Here is a 15,857-nt window from a genome sequence, read left to right on the forward strand (position 1 = left end):
CACATGGATATTGATAAGCACTCATCTGTATGTGTTATTTTTTTAATCTAATAAACCTGTTCCATTCACTGCCATTACATGAAGCACCAAGAACTTCAGATTCATCTCGAAATCTGCTTCACTGCTCATCTGAGGAGAAGCAGGTGACCTGTGGGTGAGTGAATCAACAGGAGATTTCCATTTCTGTGTCAACTAACCCTTTAACTCTGGCTTCGATCCTGAGTTGATGGAGGCGGGGCATCAGGAGTACAGCCAATCACAGGCCTTGAAACATAAAGATAACTCATAAGAGAAGAACTCAACTCAAATGTTCTCCTGGAGACAGAAAGTCTCCTGCATCTCTGCTGAAGCCCTGTAGACTTAACAGGAAATGTTGATTTGAGTGTGAACTAACCCTTCAACATCAGCCGTGTTGGAGTTTGGGCTGATGTCATGTCAGAAACACTCCACACTAATGAGCGGCGTCGCTGAAACGCAGACCGATGATTATGCTGAAGGCTGAGCTCACAATGTGTGCATTTATGGAGGACTTCAGCTTTAATTGTGACTGAGCTGCGGGAAACACAGAGCGCTTTGACTGCGCTATAATGACAAACACAGGTGAGACATGCAGTCCAGCGCATTCCCAATGTAATCTTGGAGGAACTTCTGCTTTTCTCCTGGTCTTCAGGACTTCACCGCACGAATGTCTGCGAATAATGTGCATTATGAAGGTGTCCAACAAGCTCACAATGGTGAATTTGCATATTATAATTCAGAATTTGCATATCAAACGTTTGATCTTCTGTTGAATTGTGCCTTTCTTCATGGAGTTGAACTGTAAAGGCTTTCTTGTAATTCTGAGTATAATTGGAGTATGATTGAGTTCTCAGAACTGCAGGATGTTCACCAGGAAATATACAATCTAAATTAATAAAAGGAAGAGTCCTGATCACCTCATTTCCACACATCTGAGCCTTCAGTGGCAGAAACCAGCTCTTTACATCGGTTCAAACACACCAGCTTTCATCTCTAGGGTGAAGTGTGATGGTTTGTCTCGTCTCGGTTTCTTTATATTAGTTTAAGCTCCATCCTGTGCTGTTCCAGATGATGACCCTGCTGAAAAATCCAGCTTAAACCAGCCTAGGCTGGTTGGCTGGTTTTAGCTGGTTGACCAGCCTGGTTTTAGAGGGGTTTTGGCCACTTCCAGGCTGGTTTCCAGCCATTTCCAGTCTGGTCTTAGCTGGTCCAACCAGCCTAGCCAAGCTGGGAGTCCAGCCAAAACCAGCTATATCCAGCTTAAACCAGGCCGCTCAAGCTGGTTTTAGCTGGATTTCGCTGGTCATTTTCCAGCCTGACCAGCTAAGACCAAGCTGGAAATGGCTGGAAACCAGCCTGGAAGTGGCCAAAACCCCTCTAAAACCAGGCTGGTCGACCAGCTAAAACCAGCCAACCAGCCTAGGCTGGTTTAAGCTGGATTTTTCAGCGGGGGAGTGTGTGATAGAAGTGTTTTATAGAGGAAACACACACTGCATTACTTTATATAAAAGCATCTGAGAATGTCAACGAGACACAAAACTAACATTTGCATTATTAATGTTATCATCACTGCTCATTTATTTCTCTGCATGTTCATTAACGCTCCATTCACACGGGGCTTCAGCGTCAACGCTTGACAGAGGGCGTGTCTGAAGTTGGGGCTGAAGCGATCAGCATAGCAGCGTCAGCCAATGAAATTCAGTCAGCAATAGGCCACTGTCTAGCTGGTGTATTTGCATACAGCCATCTGATTGGCTGACGCTTCCGTCAGCGCTTGAAAAGTTGAGCTAGTCCCAACTTCTGCAGCGAGCAATGCTTCTGAAGCGGTGCCGACGGATCCACAATGCAGTTCGGCAATGCTTGTCGTCACCCATTCAAAGTGAATGGGAAGCGTTGACGCTGACGCCCCGTGTGAATGGAGCGTAATTCAGCTCATCTGTGTTTCTCCAGCGCCTCTACACTCTAGATTGTCAAACACAGATGTTCTAGTGAACTGAAGCGGTGTCAGTGCAGTGTTTAAGTTCAGTTCAGTGTGCTTTAATCTTCCCTACTGAGAGTCCAAACACTGAAGAGCAAATCCATCCATGCACAGCTCCACAAGACCCAAACCAAGCAGGCCAGTGGAGGAACACACTTCACCAGCTGACCAAAGTGAAGGAGAGAAAGCTGGAGAGAAACCAGGCTCTGTTGGGCATCACCATTTCTCCTACGTACAAGCATCTTGTGCAGAGCTGCAGTCTAGGCGCTGGACGTCCATCATGGAGAAGCTGCAGGTGGGAGAGGTCCCCGGCGGGCCCTTCAGGATCAGTGCGAGGACTCGTCTGTCACTGGGGTCTTACAGGAGTCAGTCTCACGCTCTCCACTCCATCACCACCACAGCAGCTGCTCAGGATACGGCCTGGTCCAAGATTATGGAGACCTCTAGAAGTGCTCTCTGGTTGGCATCAGCTCTTCACAGGTCACAGTCTAACCACACGTTCACACCGAAAGCGGCGAGAGTGTTCAAGGTCGCTCTGGCCTCCCTGGTGACAACACTGTCTGCCTTCAGCTCCGGCGGCGAGAGCGTCAAAACTCGCTACATTGATCTCGCATTTAAAGGAGTCGTTGCAGCATTTATCAGTTACATTCCTGCATACAGCATGCTTTCTAGCGTGAAAATGTTGCGCACTTCTTATCAAATTCATACAACAATGGAAGATCAAGTTGCGTGTGCTGTGACTTTGCTCTGTTTATCCAATGTGTGTCCATATCTGAAATATCCTGAAGCAGCTGTACTGTTTTGTACTGTCCCGCTGGATTTATTAGTATTTTTTAATAGTATCTGGATTTATGATGCAAGCTGAGACTGCATCACTCAGCGATGCAATGTCAGACACAATGCACTCACATGGAGCTACTGACGTCACTGTGAGGGGTGGAGTTAGGGGCGGGGTTAGGTGAGCCCATTAAAAAGCATTGGATGCAGCTCAGATTGCACTGCACCAGGTCTGCAGCCAGACCCCTCTCCATGTACCTGTAAGAAAACACTGTAAATAGTTGGAAATCCAGCAACTGCAATCATCAAACCCTTGGGAACAACTGTGATCGCAACCAAAGTTCACAGGTCTGTGTTCTCTGAACTCCTCTCAAGCGGTGGACGTCTTCATTCTGATTGGTTGACCCTGAACTGCATCATAGCTCATTACCATAAAGTTGACTTAATTTCAACTCTCCTCGACGCTCACGCCGGCGAAGACGCACCGCGCTGCTCCTCATCGCTTATTCTCGCTGGCTCTCATTGAAAATAAATGACTTCCAACTACTTTGACGCTCTCGCCGCTTTCGATGTGAACATACGGTTAGATCAGGATGAGTATCCGCAGCTGGAAAAAGAGAATTAAGGAAGTAATTAGCATAGCTGCTGTTCATAGTGTATATAAACCAGAGATATTAATCATCAGTGAAGTGCTGTGTAGTTTATTATCATTATATCACAGCAGTTAAAGCATAAGTATGATCAGACATATGCAGATATTCAGTGTATGGTGATAACTGAACATGCAAACACTGATATCCTCAACACTGTACAATACGGCGAATAATTAAGCTTTACTTAAGCTTTTAGGTGCGTTATGAATATTCAGTGTTACTGTGTGAGTTCCACAGGAAATGCTTTAAGACTTAATAAATGATTTGTTTTCAGACTATATTATTAATCTGGCAGTATTTCTGGTCAACTCTGTATGGTCTGACTTCATTTGTTATCACTTAATTAAGTTAGAGGTCTGTGATTGAAAACTGAAAGTGTAATTGTTCCAGTAAATGGAGGTAATAACTCATCACATTCATCTGTGTTTTACTAACTGTGATTATAATGCATTAAATACTGTTTATTGGTGAATATTTGTGTCCTGGTGTACTTTATCATCTGTTTAACTTAAAACATTAGTTTACTCTGAACATGTGTTGCAGTAAAGCAATACAGTCAATATTATGAGTTATAGTGCGGTATTCAGTGATGAAAGCGTAAGTAAATAACCACAACAGGACAAGTTAATACCTGTAGAAGCCTGATTATGGTTAATGTTATTATTTTAAAGCTTTTTAAAGCAAAACATTGTAAAATTAATTAAATAAACGGCTAAATAACGCTCTAAACTCAGCGCCAGACACTGATTTCCAGGACTGTTTGTGGCTGATCACATGAACTCGCATTGATCTGTCGAGTCAGGATTAGCTATGTTCACATGATAATTATAGTGCATGCTCTCATCTTAGGTAAATTATTTAGAATTATGTTTCCCATTTAATTCAAATAAATATTTAAATTAAATAAAAAAATGAATACTTAAAAAAAAAAAAAAAATGTTGGGACGGTGTCACGGTGAAAAAGTGATGTCACCGGTGTTGCATCTTAAAACCGGTATCACCGTCAACACCGTCTATCGTGGCAAGCCTAGTCAGGATTATTCTAGTTAAGTTCAGCTTCAGAGGAATAAACATGAGCAGCATCCCGGACTGAGGAGAATCTGACGTCACGCAGATCTGCATATTTATGACCGCTTCAAATAACAACCGTTGATTTGTCAGTCTTGCTGATTGAGCGGCCAATAAGAGCGCTGCGCGGTAAATTGCGGATGATTCTGTCACGTGTCTTGCGGCTTGCGTTCATTCATCAACACGCGGACACACCGAGAATAACCGCGCGTTCATTCCAGCTTCCCCATGTGCTGTCGCTGGTTCTCTGCACCGATGATCTAAATAAACAGACACGTGATGATCATTCACTCACCTGAGCTTCCTCTGTGACGTCACGAGCCGAGCAGCGCCAGGTAAGCGCGTTTATCTGCCAGCCGCAGCCGCCGAGCTGTGTGTGTGTGTGTGTGTGTGTGTGTGTGTGTGTGTGTGTGTGTGTGTGTGTGTGTGTGTGTGTGTGTGTGTGTGTGTGTGTGTGAGAGAGATGCGGTTTGGCCTCAAAGAAAAATTCTAGTCGACTCTTTTCTTGTCGAACCTCCTGACTTTAATGTGAGATCCGAATCAGTTGTTCAAATCAATCGATTCTTCAGGACTCCGAAGCTTCAGTGTGGACATCGAACACGAGTGAGGAGAGCAGCAAGAGCTGAAGGAGACTCGAGTACAGCTCAGAGCTGTGTGTGTGTGTGTGTGTGTGTGTGTGTGTGTGTGTGTGTGTGTGTGTGTGTGTGTGTGTGTGTGTGTGTGTGTGTTTGTATATCTGGCGGGTGAAACTGAGCAGAGGGTTGTGTGTCTGGTCAGTTGTTGTTTCCTAAGTGTGTTCAGCGTTGGTTCAGATATGGACTCGCACACACACACACACACACACACACACACACACACACACACACACACACACACACACACACACACACACACACACACACACACACACACTAATCTATACTCCTGATGCTGCCAGTTATCATGAGGGTTGTGTCTGTGTGTGTGTGTGTGTGTGTGTGTGTGTGTGTGTGTGTGTGTGTGTGTGTGTGTGTGTTTGAGAGAGGAGTGGTGTTTTTGAGCTGGTTTTGTGTAGAGAGGTGTTCAGTCACTGCTCCAGGGTCAGCTGTGGTCAGATACTGCATGATCTGAGTATGACACACACACACACACACACACACACACACACACACACACACACACACACACACACACACACACACAGGGTCCTCTGTGGAGCGTCCTCTGCTGGGAAACTGTCCTTCATGTGGGCTCTGAGGCGTCTGGCTGTCCAATGACTAGTGCCAGACGGAATCTGCAGATGCTTTTTGCCATTTCTGTGGAGAATTTTGGTAAAAATCTATGGATTTCTGCTAATTATTTTGGGAGTATCATAACTAAATAAGATGTGAAATAAAATAATAATATTTAATAAATATAATATTTTAACTTTAATGACTAAGCTGAAGGAGAAGGAACAGTTGAATGCTGCATTTCACGCTCTGACTCTGATTATGCAGTTGTTGAATGAGTGTAATTGAATGAAATCTTCTTAAGAATGAGCTCTGATGTGTTCTGCAGAGTGTGATCATCATATATTGCAGGGGTTCTCAACTGGTTTGGCCATGGGACCCAAATTTTTACATGGTCATCAAGCCCCGACCCAAATTTTTGGGAACCATAATACAGTTTTGGGAATTCTACTTCATTTGTATTTATTTGTTAACATACACAAGTAGTGACAGATAAATCATAAGAAATTCACCAAGACTTACAAATAAACAATATTTTATTGCTGTCATTTAACAAAATGGATCAAATAATAGAAATATTACAAAGTAAAATTGACAAATACTGTTAATAATAAACTGTTAATAAAACATGTTTTCTGGTTTCTGAATGTTGTTTTATTTAGAAGGTTTCATGCACCTCACTACATATGACACTAAGGCTTTAAGTCTTATTTGTCGTCTATATATATATATATATATATATATATATATATATATATATATATATATATATATCCATACTTTACATGTTCGGGGTCCTACTTGGGCTTCGACATATTTGTTGCTATAATTACATGAAATTTCAGATGTCAAACAGTAGGGTTGTCGCGCACGCATTTCAAAATAAAAGTCTAGTATAAGCAAAAAAGTAAAAAGTTTAACTTTTGTTGTTGTTTTTTTACCACACACTCCGCGACCCTCTGAAAATGTTCCCGCGACCCACCAGTTGAGAAACACTGATATATTGAATGAGTGGCATGTGATGGTCTGGATATGACAGTAATATGGTGTATGGCAGTGTTTGGTGTAGCATATCATACCTGAACCTTTAGTTTTTCACTTGTATGAACACTGGACTTGTATCATTGACCGATATAAACCCCTCGCACATTTATTCAGAATCATAATTCAGTCAATGATGTATTAAAGTGGCTAAATAAAGATGTTTTCCAGCAAGTCGAGACACTAGCTGATGTTTCCCGCAGAACCTGTAGAGTCTGAACATCCGTCTATACATGAGGCTAATCCACGTGTGTCTTTAAAGGGTCAGGAAACACCAGAACACATGTGTTGAGCTGTTGACAGTAGTATATGTGTCCCACACTGCTAAAAACACTATTAGGACACCTATATTTCAATAAAAAGTGTAAATTGGTTGTTTTTGCGTTATTTCAAGCAAATTGGTTCTTCTGGTTTGAAACTAATTTTTGTATCTGCGTCACGGTCATGAGATAATAGCGTGTATTCCAGCGTGCAGACTGGACGTCTGTGCCAGAGTGAGTCTTATTACGTCTTACAGTGTGCTGCATTAATGCATGAGTAAAGCTTGGTTCAAACCAATCAGCGCACTCTATTGTGCAACTTCATTAATATTCATTACTGTCACAGTGTTTAGACTGCAGAGACGCCACGTTGTGTTGGCAAAACAAGCGTGAAGTGTTGCTTTTATAGTTTGCTGCAGTGAAGTTTTGTTTTCATTTTCTCTCTGTGAGAGCTCAGCTGGAGTCACGTGTGGATTAACAGTGTACGCGACGCTCGACAACAATAACTTACGTGTCTAAGGAGGATTATTGTTTACCTGAGAGCTGTTCTCATCTGCAAACGCTGAGATCCGGATTCGCTTGTAGTCTCCTCTTCATAAAGACGCGGCTCTAGTTGCTATCGACTATTCTATTTCTATTCGTATCGAACAAACTATTGCACCGAGTGTAAACATGTCAGCACCACAACCAAACTTTAACCTCGTGTAGGATTTTCACCGCATTTTGTGATCGGAATAACACACGTGGCTTTCTGACGCTACCTGCCGTGTGCATCTAAGTTTCCGGGAAATGTGGAGGGTTTTTTCTCTCATTCGCCGTGCGGTATCAAACATTGCATGAAAAATACACGCTTAGAGCAGATCCTCGAATCAAATATCTCGTTTGTCGCGAGGGACATGAATGAATTCCCTGAATGAAAGAGCCAAACTGCAGTTAAAGTCCAACATTTAATAATTTGGCAAATAATTCCACTACAGATGTCCATGTAAACACAGTCACTTTCTCCCGTGTGTGTGTGTGTGTGTGGACTCTTAAATTCAGCGTGCCCAAATAGACACTCCCACACCATCACCCTTTAGTTCCTCCGACACTCCCCCTAAGCAGAGCTGGACACGCCCACTTTTCTGACTTTTTTCAAAGTAGACGTGTGGAAACACCCTGCTGAAACAAGCGGGTTTCATGGCCCTTTAAAGACTGCAGGAGACGTGTGAAGAGCTCTGTCCACGGTCCAGAATCATCTCACGATTACTGCACACGGCAAAACAGGCTTCTCCACCCAGAGCTTGTGTCTGTTTCTGGTCTAAATGTCTACAAACTCTTAAATCAGTCAGCATTTCCCAGAGCAGCAGCAAATATAGTGTTGTGTTCAGCAATCATGAGTCAGAATCAAGAGAGTTTCTCCTTAAAGCAAGCAGAATACCCCTGTCTTTTCTTGGACATTGGATCGTTGGCAGATTATTTCACTTGTTTTAATGAGAAACTCACTTCATTTTCCATGTAATATTGTTTAAAACAAGACTCTGTGTTTTGCTTGTCTAGAAAATGCGTCTTGATTAGAGGATTTAGGAGTTGCTGTGTTATTTCTAGTTGAACACTCTTAGTAAGAGCAGCCGGTTTTGCAGTGTAATGCCCTATATCAGGAATATGACTTTCATTCTGCCTAAAACAGCCACATAAACACATTTAGATCGACTCAAATGATCTATTGAATAAATTAAATGCATTTTATCAACACCTTAAACACCACAGAGGAGATGAGAAAGCCTCCTTCATCCTGTATAAAGCCACTGATGTCCATATCCTCGCTGCGCACTACAGCAGAACACTATCAGTGTTATCATCATCGCTGCTGGTGCACTGATCGGGATTCTACATGCAATTGTTGCCTGATTCGACACTGATTTCTGATTGTTTTTTTACTGGAAAGCTTAACATGGTGATGCGAACACAACGTTTATTTGCTGTATTAGCGGCTGAAGCTGCAGCGGGTTAATATTAGACTCAACTGCACTTCAATCCTGATCAATACAAAGCAGCAACCTCAGCTACATCAGGTGTTTGGTGAATTAGAGAGGATTGTATGATTTCAAAATATTTCAACCAATCTGACTTTGTGAAATGATGCTACACTGAAACACGCCGGCACGACCCTACAGAGATGATGCAGGTTCAGCTGATGCAGACTGGTTCTGCTCTTACTGGTTCTGGCCTCAGCAACATGAAAGCATGGATCATCCTGCCTTGTATCAGCGGTTCAGGCTGGTGGTGGTGGTGTAATGGTGTGGGGGAGATTTTCTTTGGGTCCATTAGTACCAATTGAGCATCAACGCCACAGCCTACCTGAGTATTGCTGCTGACCATGTCCATCCCTTTATGAGCACAGTGTCTCCATCTTCTGATGGCTACTTCCAGCAGGATAACGCAGCATGTCATAAAGCTCAATCATCTCAGACTGGTTTCTTGAACATGACGATGAGTTCACTGTACTCAAATGGCCTCCACAGTCACCAGAGCTCAATCCAATAGAGCAGCTTTGGGATGTGGTGGAACGGGAGATTGGCATCATGGATGTGCAGCCGACAAATCTGCAGCAACTGTGTGATGCTATCATGACAATATGGAGCAAAATCTCTGAGGAATATTTCCAGCAGCTTGTTGAATCTCTAAGATTAAGGCAGATCTGAAGGCAAAAGGAGATCAGACCTGGTAATAGTGAGGTGTACCTAATAAAGTGGCCAGTGAGAGTTGAATCTAAAGGGATGAAATGTATTTTAAAGTGTTTAAGGCTGTTTGCGTCATTATGCTGCTACACTGTAGGACCAATCAATGGCATAAGATGATCACAAAATGACATCAATATCTTAATTTCTGTGACAATATATGACACAACAAAACATCCTCATCATGACGGGCCTGCAAAGGCACAGCAGACTAAAAAACACCATTTAAGGGTCAGTTCACCCAAAAATACAATGCTGTCAGGATTTGCTCACGCTTGACTTGTGCCAAACCGGTTTGAGGGTTTTTATGTTTTAGTTGAACACAAAAGAAGATATTTAGAGAAACATTTAGAGAACATAATTAATTACTTGAGTGGTATTTGCTTCATACTATGAATGTCAGTGGTTTCCAACAATTTGCAGAATATTACACACACACACACACACACACACACACACACACACACACTGAGGGAACAGTTGTTGGCTGCTGGTAGTTCGAAAGACTCCTCTAGAAGTCCATTTAGACCACAAACTTACACACACACACACACACACACACACACACACACACACAACTGTTCATGTTTATGTGTTCATTCACTCAACATATCCTGCTGCTTGTTCAAACTACTTCTTTAAACTGAGTTGGAATAACACAATTCTTCTGTTTTTTTTTGGGGGGGGGGGCAACTTAATTTTTTATGTTTAATGCACTTAAATCTATATAAACAGTTAAGTTAGCTTGATTGATTTGTGTTGGGACAAGATGAAGGAACTAAGTTTTTACACATGTAAGTGGACTGAGCATGAAACTATTCAGTTGTCGTGAGAGTTGTGTTTCAGCTCGATTAAAATAAGTGTATTGAGCAAACAGTAGAGGTGTGTATCGAGCAGCAGCTGTAAGATCATTAATCCAGCATCAGGAAGAATCAGGATATAGTGGTGATCTGGGGGATATGTTTGTCACATCGCCCTCCTCTATTTGCAGGTTAGATGTATGGTCATCTCAATAATATGTCTGATTTCCCCAGTATATTGTGGCTGTATTCCTCACAGTATATCCCAAACACTGCGGCTGCTCCTGATGATGAAGGCCGGTGTGGGGACGCAGGTCAGATGATGATGATTCAATCACAGCAACATAACAACTCTTCTTTATATATATATTTATAATTAAACAAACATCCAGAACTCTAATGTCATCTATAATACACATCTGCTATGTACAGGAAGTGTCTCTTCAGGAAATGAGGTCACGAATGTGTTTCAGGATCTGTTCATCACAGCAGCAGTCTGAGCATCTGAACACACACAGCCAGCGCACTGAGGGCGGGGCCTGTCCGGGAGGAGGAGCCTGAAAACGTCCTGTCGTGATTGGCTCTCTCGTGCTCCTGTGGGTGTGTCTGGACTGTGATGTAACCGTTGATGATGTGGATGAGAGGGGGCGGAGCCTCGGCTGTCACACTGAGAGAGAGAGAGAGAGCAGTGAATATTCTGGATTATTCTAATGTAGCTAGAGTCATGACAGTGGTTTCATCATCAACAGTAGCTGTGTTTCCATCCACCTGTCTTTATGCTAATTTTAGATATGCGCATAACAAATTGGTTGAATTTTGAAAATGTGTTTAAAGATGCATAACTGAGTAGGATAAACTTTATATTGGTTAATAAAGATGTGCATAACTGTGATGGAAACACCATCAGATGACTGGAGTTTGTTCAGTAAAGTTGTTTGAGATGATGAAGATGTGTGTGAGTGGTCAATCCAGCAGGCTGAGCACACCGTAACACGTCTGACATGTTGATTTGCTCATTCTAAACGCCTGAACCATTTCAGTATTCGTGTTATTATATTATTAATGACCTCCAGAATCAAGAGCGTCGATGTGCTCATCGTCTTCCAATGTGCAAGTCATTTATAAAGCTTCTACTGCAGTAAATTCTGCTTGTACTGTAGATATTTGGCGCCAGTTCATTAGGAAGTGTTGATTGTGTTCTCTTTGACTGGTTGGATGGAAACGCTGCTTTATTCACACGTCTTTTATACCATATTCCAGTTTTGCACATACAGTTAATTCACATTTTGAGCTAGTGACCGCTCCCCGTAAAGGAGCTTTTCTCTCAGCCCAGAGTTCAACACTTGAGTTTCCTGGAGATCCCCCCAAACTACAGTTCACTACAACTGTGGATGCACTCGGCCCAGAAGCCAAAGCTAACAAGGTCTGTCACTCCTCCTCATTACTATAGTATGTGGTATTGTTAGACTTTATGAATGTCACTGTTGCTTGGATTATGCTGATTTCACAAACTGTATTTGTGAGCCTGAAGCAGAAATCCTCATTAATATATGTCCCGTATTAAATGTGTGCTGCACTGCGATTATCATGTGTTAAACTGTCGTGGATGTGTGGTGTAGCTGTGTGAGCATAATCAGCATGTCTGAATGGAAGACGCTGAAAGGTCAGTGCAAAGGGAGACATTAGCTTTTACAGAGTTAGCTTGGCAAAGCTACAGTCAACTGATTTGGGCACTACAAACAAATACTTCCGTGCTAATGAGATCACAAACGCTCCAGGTTACCTCACACACTGGCCTCAGACACACTGCTTTTTCCATGGATCTTGTTCTGTTTCACTATTTCGCCTTCCTAGGGACGTGACAGACCAGAAGTGCTTACAGTTACATTTAATTACGTTCCAGAATATTATAAAACCGTTCACGTTCAGCTCTAGAGCAGTGGGCCAATCAGAAGAGCTTGAAGGCGGGGCAAGCATTGCGGGCTTTGTTTACTGCAGCAAGTTGGCATGGCGACTGTTTTAAACCATTCCTGTGTGTGAATCTGTGTGTGTGGTGAACATTTAGCAGTGAAACCGCTCGCACGGCACCAATTTCATGCACTCGCACAAATGCTCCCAGATATATTTTGAGGTCGCATAGATAAAGTTTCGGGCTGGGTGGTGGCTGAAATCAAGACCTTTTTCGTTTGGCTAGCTAAAGCAATCTACTCCAGGGAGGAGGCAGACATTAGAGGCCATGCGACTTACTTCCAGAAGGAAGTTAGAATTGGGGGGCACGTCATTAGAGCTGTAAAGCTTAACTTTTCAATTGTAGGTGAAAAATGTCATCTGTTGGAGACGTCCAGTAGATTAATAGGTACCAAAAAAGTCCACAGGTGTGTGTGTGTGAGGGGTTATCTCCAGAATGGGCAAGTCCCAGCACTGCTTAGAGCACTTTGAATTGGCACTGTATGGAATTAGTTTTTATTAGGCCAACAGTATCGCCAGCAGATCTCTAAAGATGCCCGTCTAAATTGTTCAGAAATCTGTGTTTTAGATGCTAATGAAGACGGCAGAAGTCAAGTCATTTTCATTATTCAGCCAATAAGGGTGTCACGATCCTCCAAATCCTCGATTCGGTTACATTTTCGATACTAAAGTCACGGTTCGATTAGATTTTCGATTATAATTAATTAATTAATAAATATCGAATTAATTATTAGTAGCCTACCGTTTAAACTACCTGACCTGCGTGGTCTTTGTTTTACCCATAAACAAATCATACAGTAAATGAATAAAGGCAAGATACAAACATAATTGACACCTGTCAATCACTTTTTCTGTGGGACTTGTGAATAGGCAGTGATCTGTGTCGTTATAATGGCGTCGGTAAAAAAGACGCACAACCAACAGGAACCAGCCAACCGTATCTGAGATGTTCGCTAAAATTACCAAGTACAAGTGTGAAAGTGAAAGATTGAAGCAGTCTACTGACCCGCTGACTGCCTGGACCTGCTGTCTCGAGCGCATGGCTGTGTGTGCGTCTGTGTGTGAATGAGTGTGTGTGATCACGTGATGTGTGTTTTCAGCGGTAAAGAGGAAGGAGGGCTGCTCAGAAATGCTACACGCCAGTGTGGATGTGGATCGTTGTTGTTCTAAAATCCATTTAAAAACACAGACATATTAGTGTAAACAGGACCTGAGTGTGTACTTTTCGCGAGCGGATTTGCAACGGGGGCAGGGCGGAGGATCGCGATGCGCCTATCGTCTATCGGCCCAACCCTAATACCTACAGAGCAGAGCTTGCAAACTGTGCTTTGTCAACATAACTCACTGAAAATCCAAAATACTTCCACACCGGCGACTTCAGTGAAAGGGGAGAGGGTTTCAGTTCTGTCGACGGGTCTCCTGCGTCTGCAGTTCAACATGTGTGTTTTTTTCCTGCATGGCAAGCCAAGCGGATGTGACATGGGGCCGTGGCAGCATCGATTCTATTTTTTGATTCGATAATCAAAATTGAGCATGAATTTCGATCGATTTCGATTTAAATTGAAATCGTGACACCCTTATCAGCCAGACATGTTCACATGTTACAATATTATACATGGTTCTGAAAATCAAATGTATTGGCTGTGTCCAGAATCGCCTACAGTAGGAGTGCTGCATTACAACATGACTTTACTCGGCCGTTTGAAAAGTGTGATCTATACAGTATGAATGAAGCTCGAACGTCCTACATCCGCCATTTAATCATGATGACGTGACGCATGCTGCACTCACATTCATAAATTCTCTCGTGGTGCATCATGGGATTTAAAATGAATTTCTTTTAGAGCAGTAATCACAATACCGGGAAACCGTGATGTTTTATTAATGGTTATCATACCGTCAGAAACGTATATTGACCCGTGTCTAGTTACATCATGTTAGAAGATCGACAGAAAATGAAAAGTAGCCATGTTGTAGGCTGAAATAAATATAGGAACTCTCATTCTGGCGTAATAATCTGAACCAGCAGTGCCGTGATGTTACACAGAGCCTGAAAGTAGTTCCCAGCAGGTTTAATATCATCGCGCTGCTGCAGTCATGCTTCGTCAGTAAATTTAATTGATAATCACGCCAGAATGAGAGTATAGTTCCTGTACGAATCAGCACACACTTTTCATTTTTTTCCATTTCATCTAAAATTATGTGAGATGCTAATGGTCCAATCCGATTCAATGATCTATGCTAAGCTCAAGGTCTCCCGGCACACTGTGAGATCAGCTGGATGTACTGAACAGTGGTGAAGCTCCACAGTTATCTCGGGAGGAGCAGTGAGATGAGAGTTCTCTGAGAGCAGCGCGGTGTTCTCTGAGCTCCAGATCAGACGCAGCGAGCCGGAGGATCTGCTGGAGCTCCAGACGGGTTAGTGAGCATCAGAGGAGCTTTTAACATGTGGTTTTGCTCAGCGTCTGCAGTCAGGTGAGCCGCCGGCTGAATCTGTGCCTTGATGAAATATGAAGCCACGCTAAACGCTGAAAGAGGGAAAATAAATGTGGGTGTGCAGTGTGTGTGTGGACGGACTGGAACATAAATAAAGCGTCTGATTCAGATCCTCCATCTGTGTCAACATCCACCCGCGAGCGACGCCTGATGTCTATCACACCCTGATGGACAGATCATTCTGTCGAAGACTCAATAACACTGCACTCAGTCTCAGTCCGCTTCACACACACCTGTTGATATGCGCACTTTAGACACACACTGCGTGGACAATTGTTGTGCTGAGTGTAAAAGGCCTCGGTCCTCCATCAGTCATCACAGTGCTTCAGTATTATTAATATTCCCTCCAGAACTGTCTTGATCATCTGTCTGCGCTCCTGTCTCAGTCCTCCAGAAGCCTCCACATTCACTGTGTTCACTGCGTTTGGTCTTGGTGTTCAGACTCATTTATTAGAGGAGAACAAACAGCACAGTGCAGCACACTCCACTGCTCTCAGTCAGATCTGTGCAGCACTGATGGAGACGCTCATCTCTCTGATGATCAGCTGATATTACAGCTTTCTGCATAGGTAATTCTCATCTTTGGATGGAAGCACAGCTAGTGTTGTCATGAGAGAATCTGAGTCTGTCTCGTATTTGATGATGTTTGTTTGTTGCTGTCATTCTTTCAGCAGTGTGTGTGAAGTGCTCTACTGAAACATCACCGTGTGTGTGTGTGTGTGTGTGTGTGTGTGTGGAGGTTCCACATGCGCCAGCGTCTCGTTTCCCTCCACAGAGCTGGAATAAGTCCTCTCTATACTCTGGGTCTGTGTTTGTTTTGGGCGTCTGGGCCTGACCCGGGCCCTGCTGCGCTTTCAGAAACTGTTT

General features: G+C 43.0%; 2 protein-coding genes across 4 annotated transcripts in view; one reads left to right on the forward strand and one right to left on the reverse strand.

Moving 5' to 3' along the window:
- Window positions 1-4,598: 4,598 nt before the first annotated feature.
- Window positions 4,599-15,857, forward strand: part of dcc (DCC netrin 1 receptor) — a 418,185-nt gene continuing 406,926 nt past the window's right edge. The window contains exon 1 of one of the 2 annotated variants that reach the window (XM_087252692.1): window positions 4,599-4,829. The gene's annotated coding sequence lies outside the window, so the exon portion shown is untranslated. The remainder of the gene's footprint in view (window positions 4,830-15,857) is intronic. The other variant, XM_087252694.1, reaches the window with a different exon arrangement.
- The window catches only part of trabd2a (TraB domain containing 2A), a 55,777-nt gene continuing 47,854 nt past the window's right edge, over window positions 7,935-15,857 (reverse strand). The window contains exon 7 of one of the 2 annotated variants that reach the window (XM_087252381.1): window positions 7,935-11,193. In XM_087252381.1, the coding sequence (XP_087108507.1) occupies window positions 11,010-11,193 (184 nt within the window). In that variant the 3' untranslated portion in view covers window positions 7,935-11,009. 2 annotated transcript variants of the gene reach the window in all.

The sequence above is a fragment of the Danio rerio genome, chromosome 5 (assembly GCF_052040795.2).
Source record: "Danio rerio strain M-AB ecotype USA chromosome 5, GRCz13ab, whole genome shotgun sequence".
Lineage (NCBI taxonomy): Eukaryota > Metazoa > Chordata > Actinopteri > Cypriniformes > Danionidae > Danio > Danio rerio.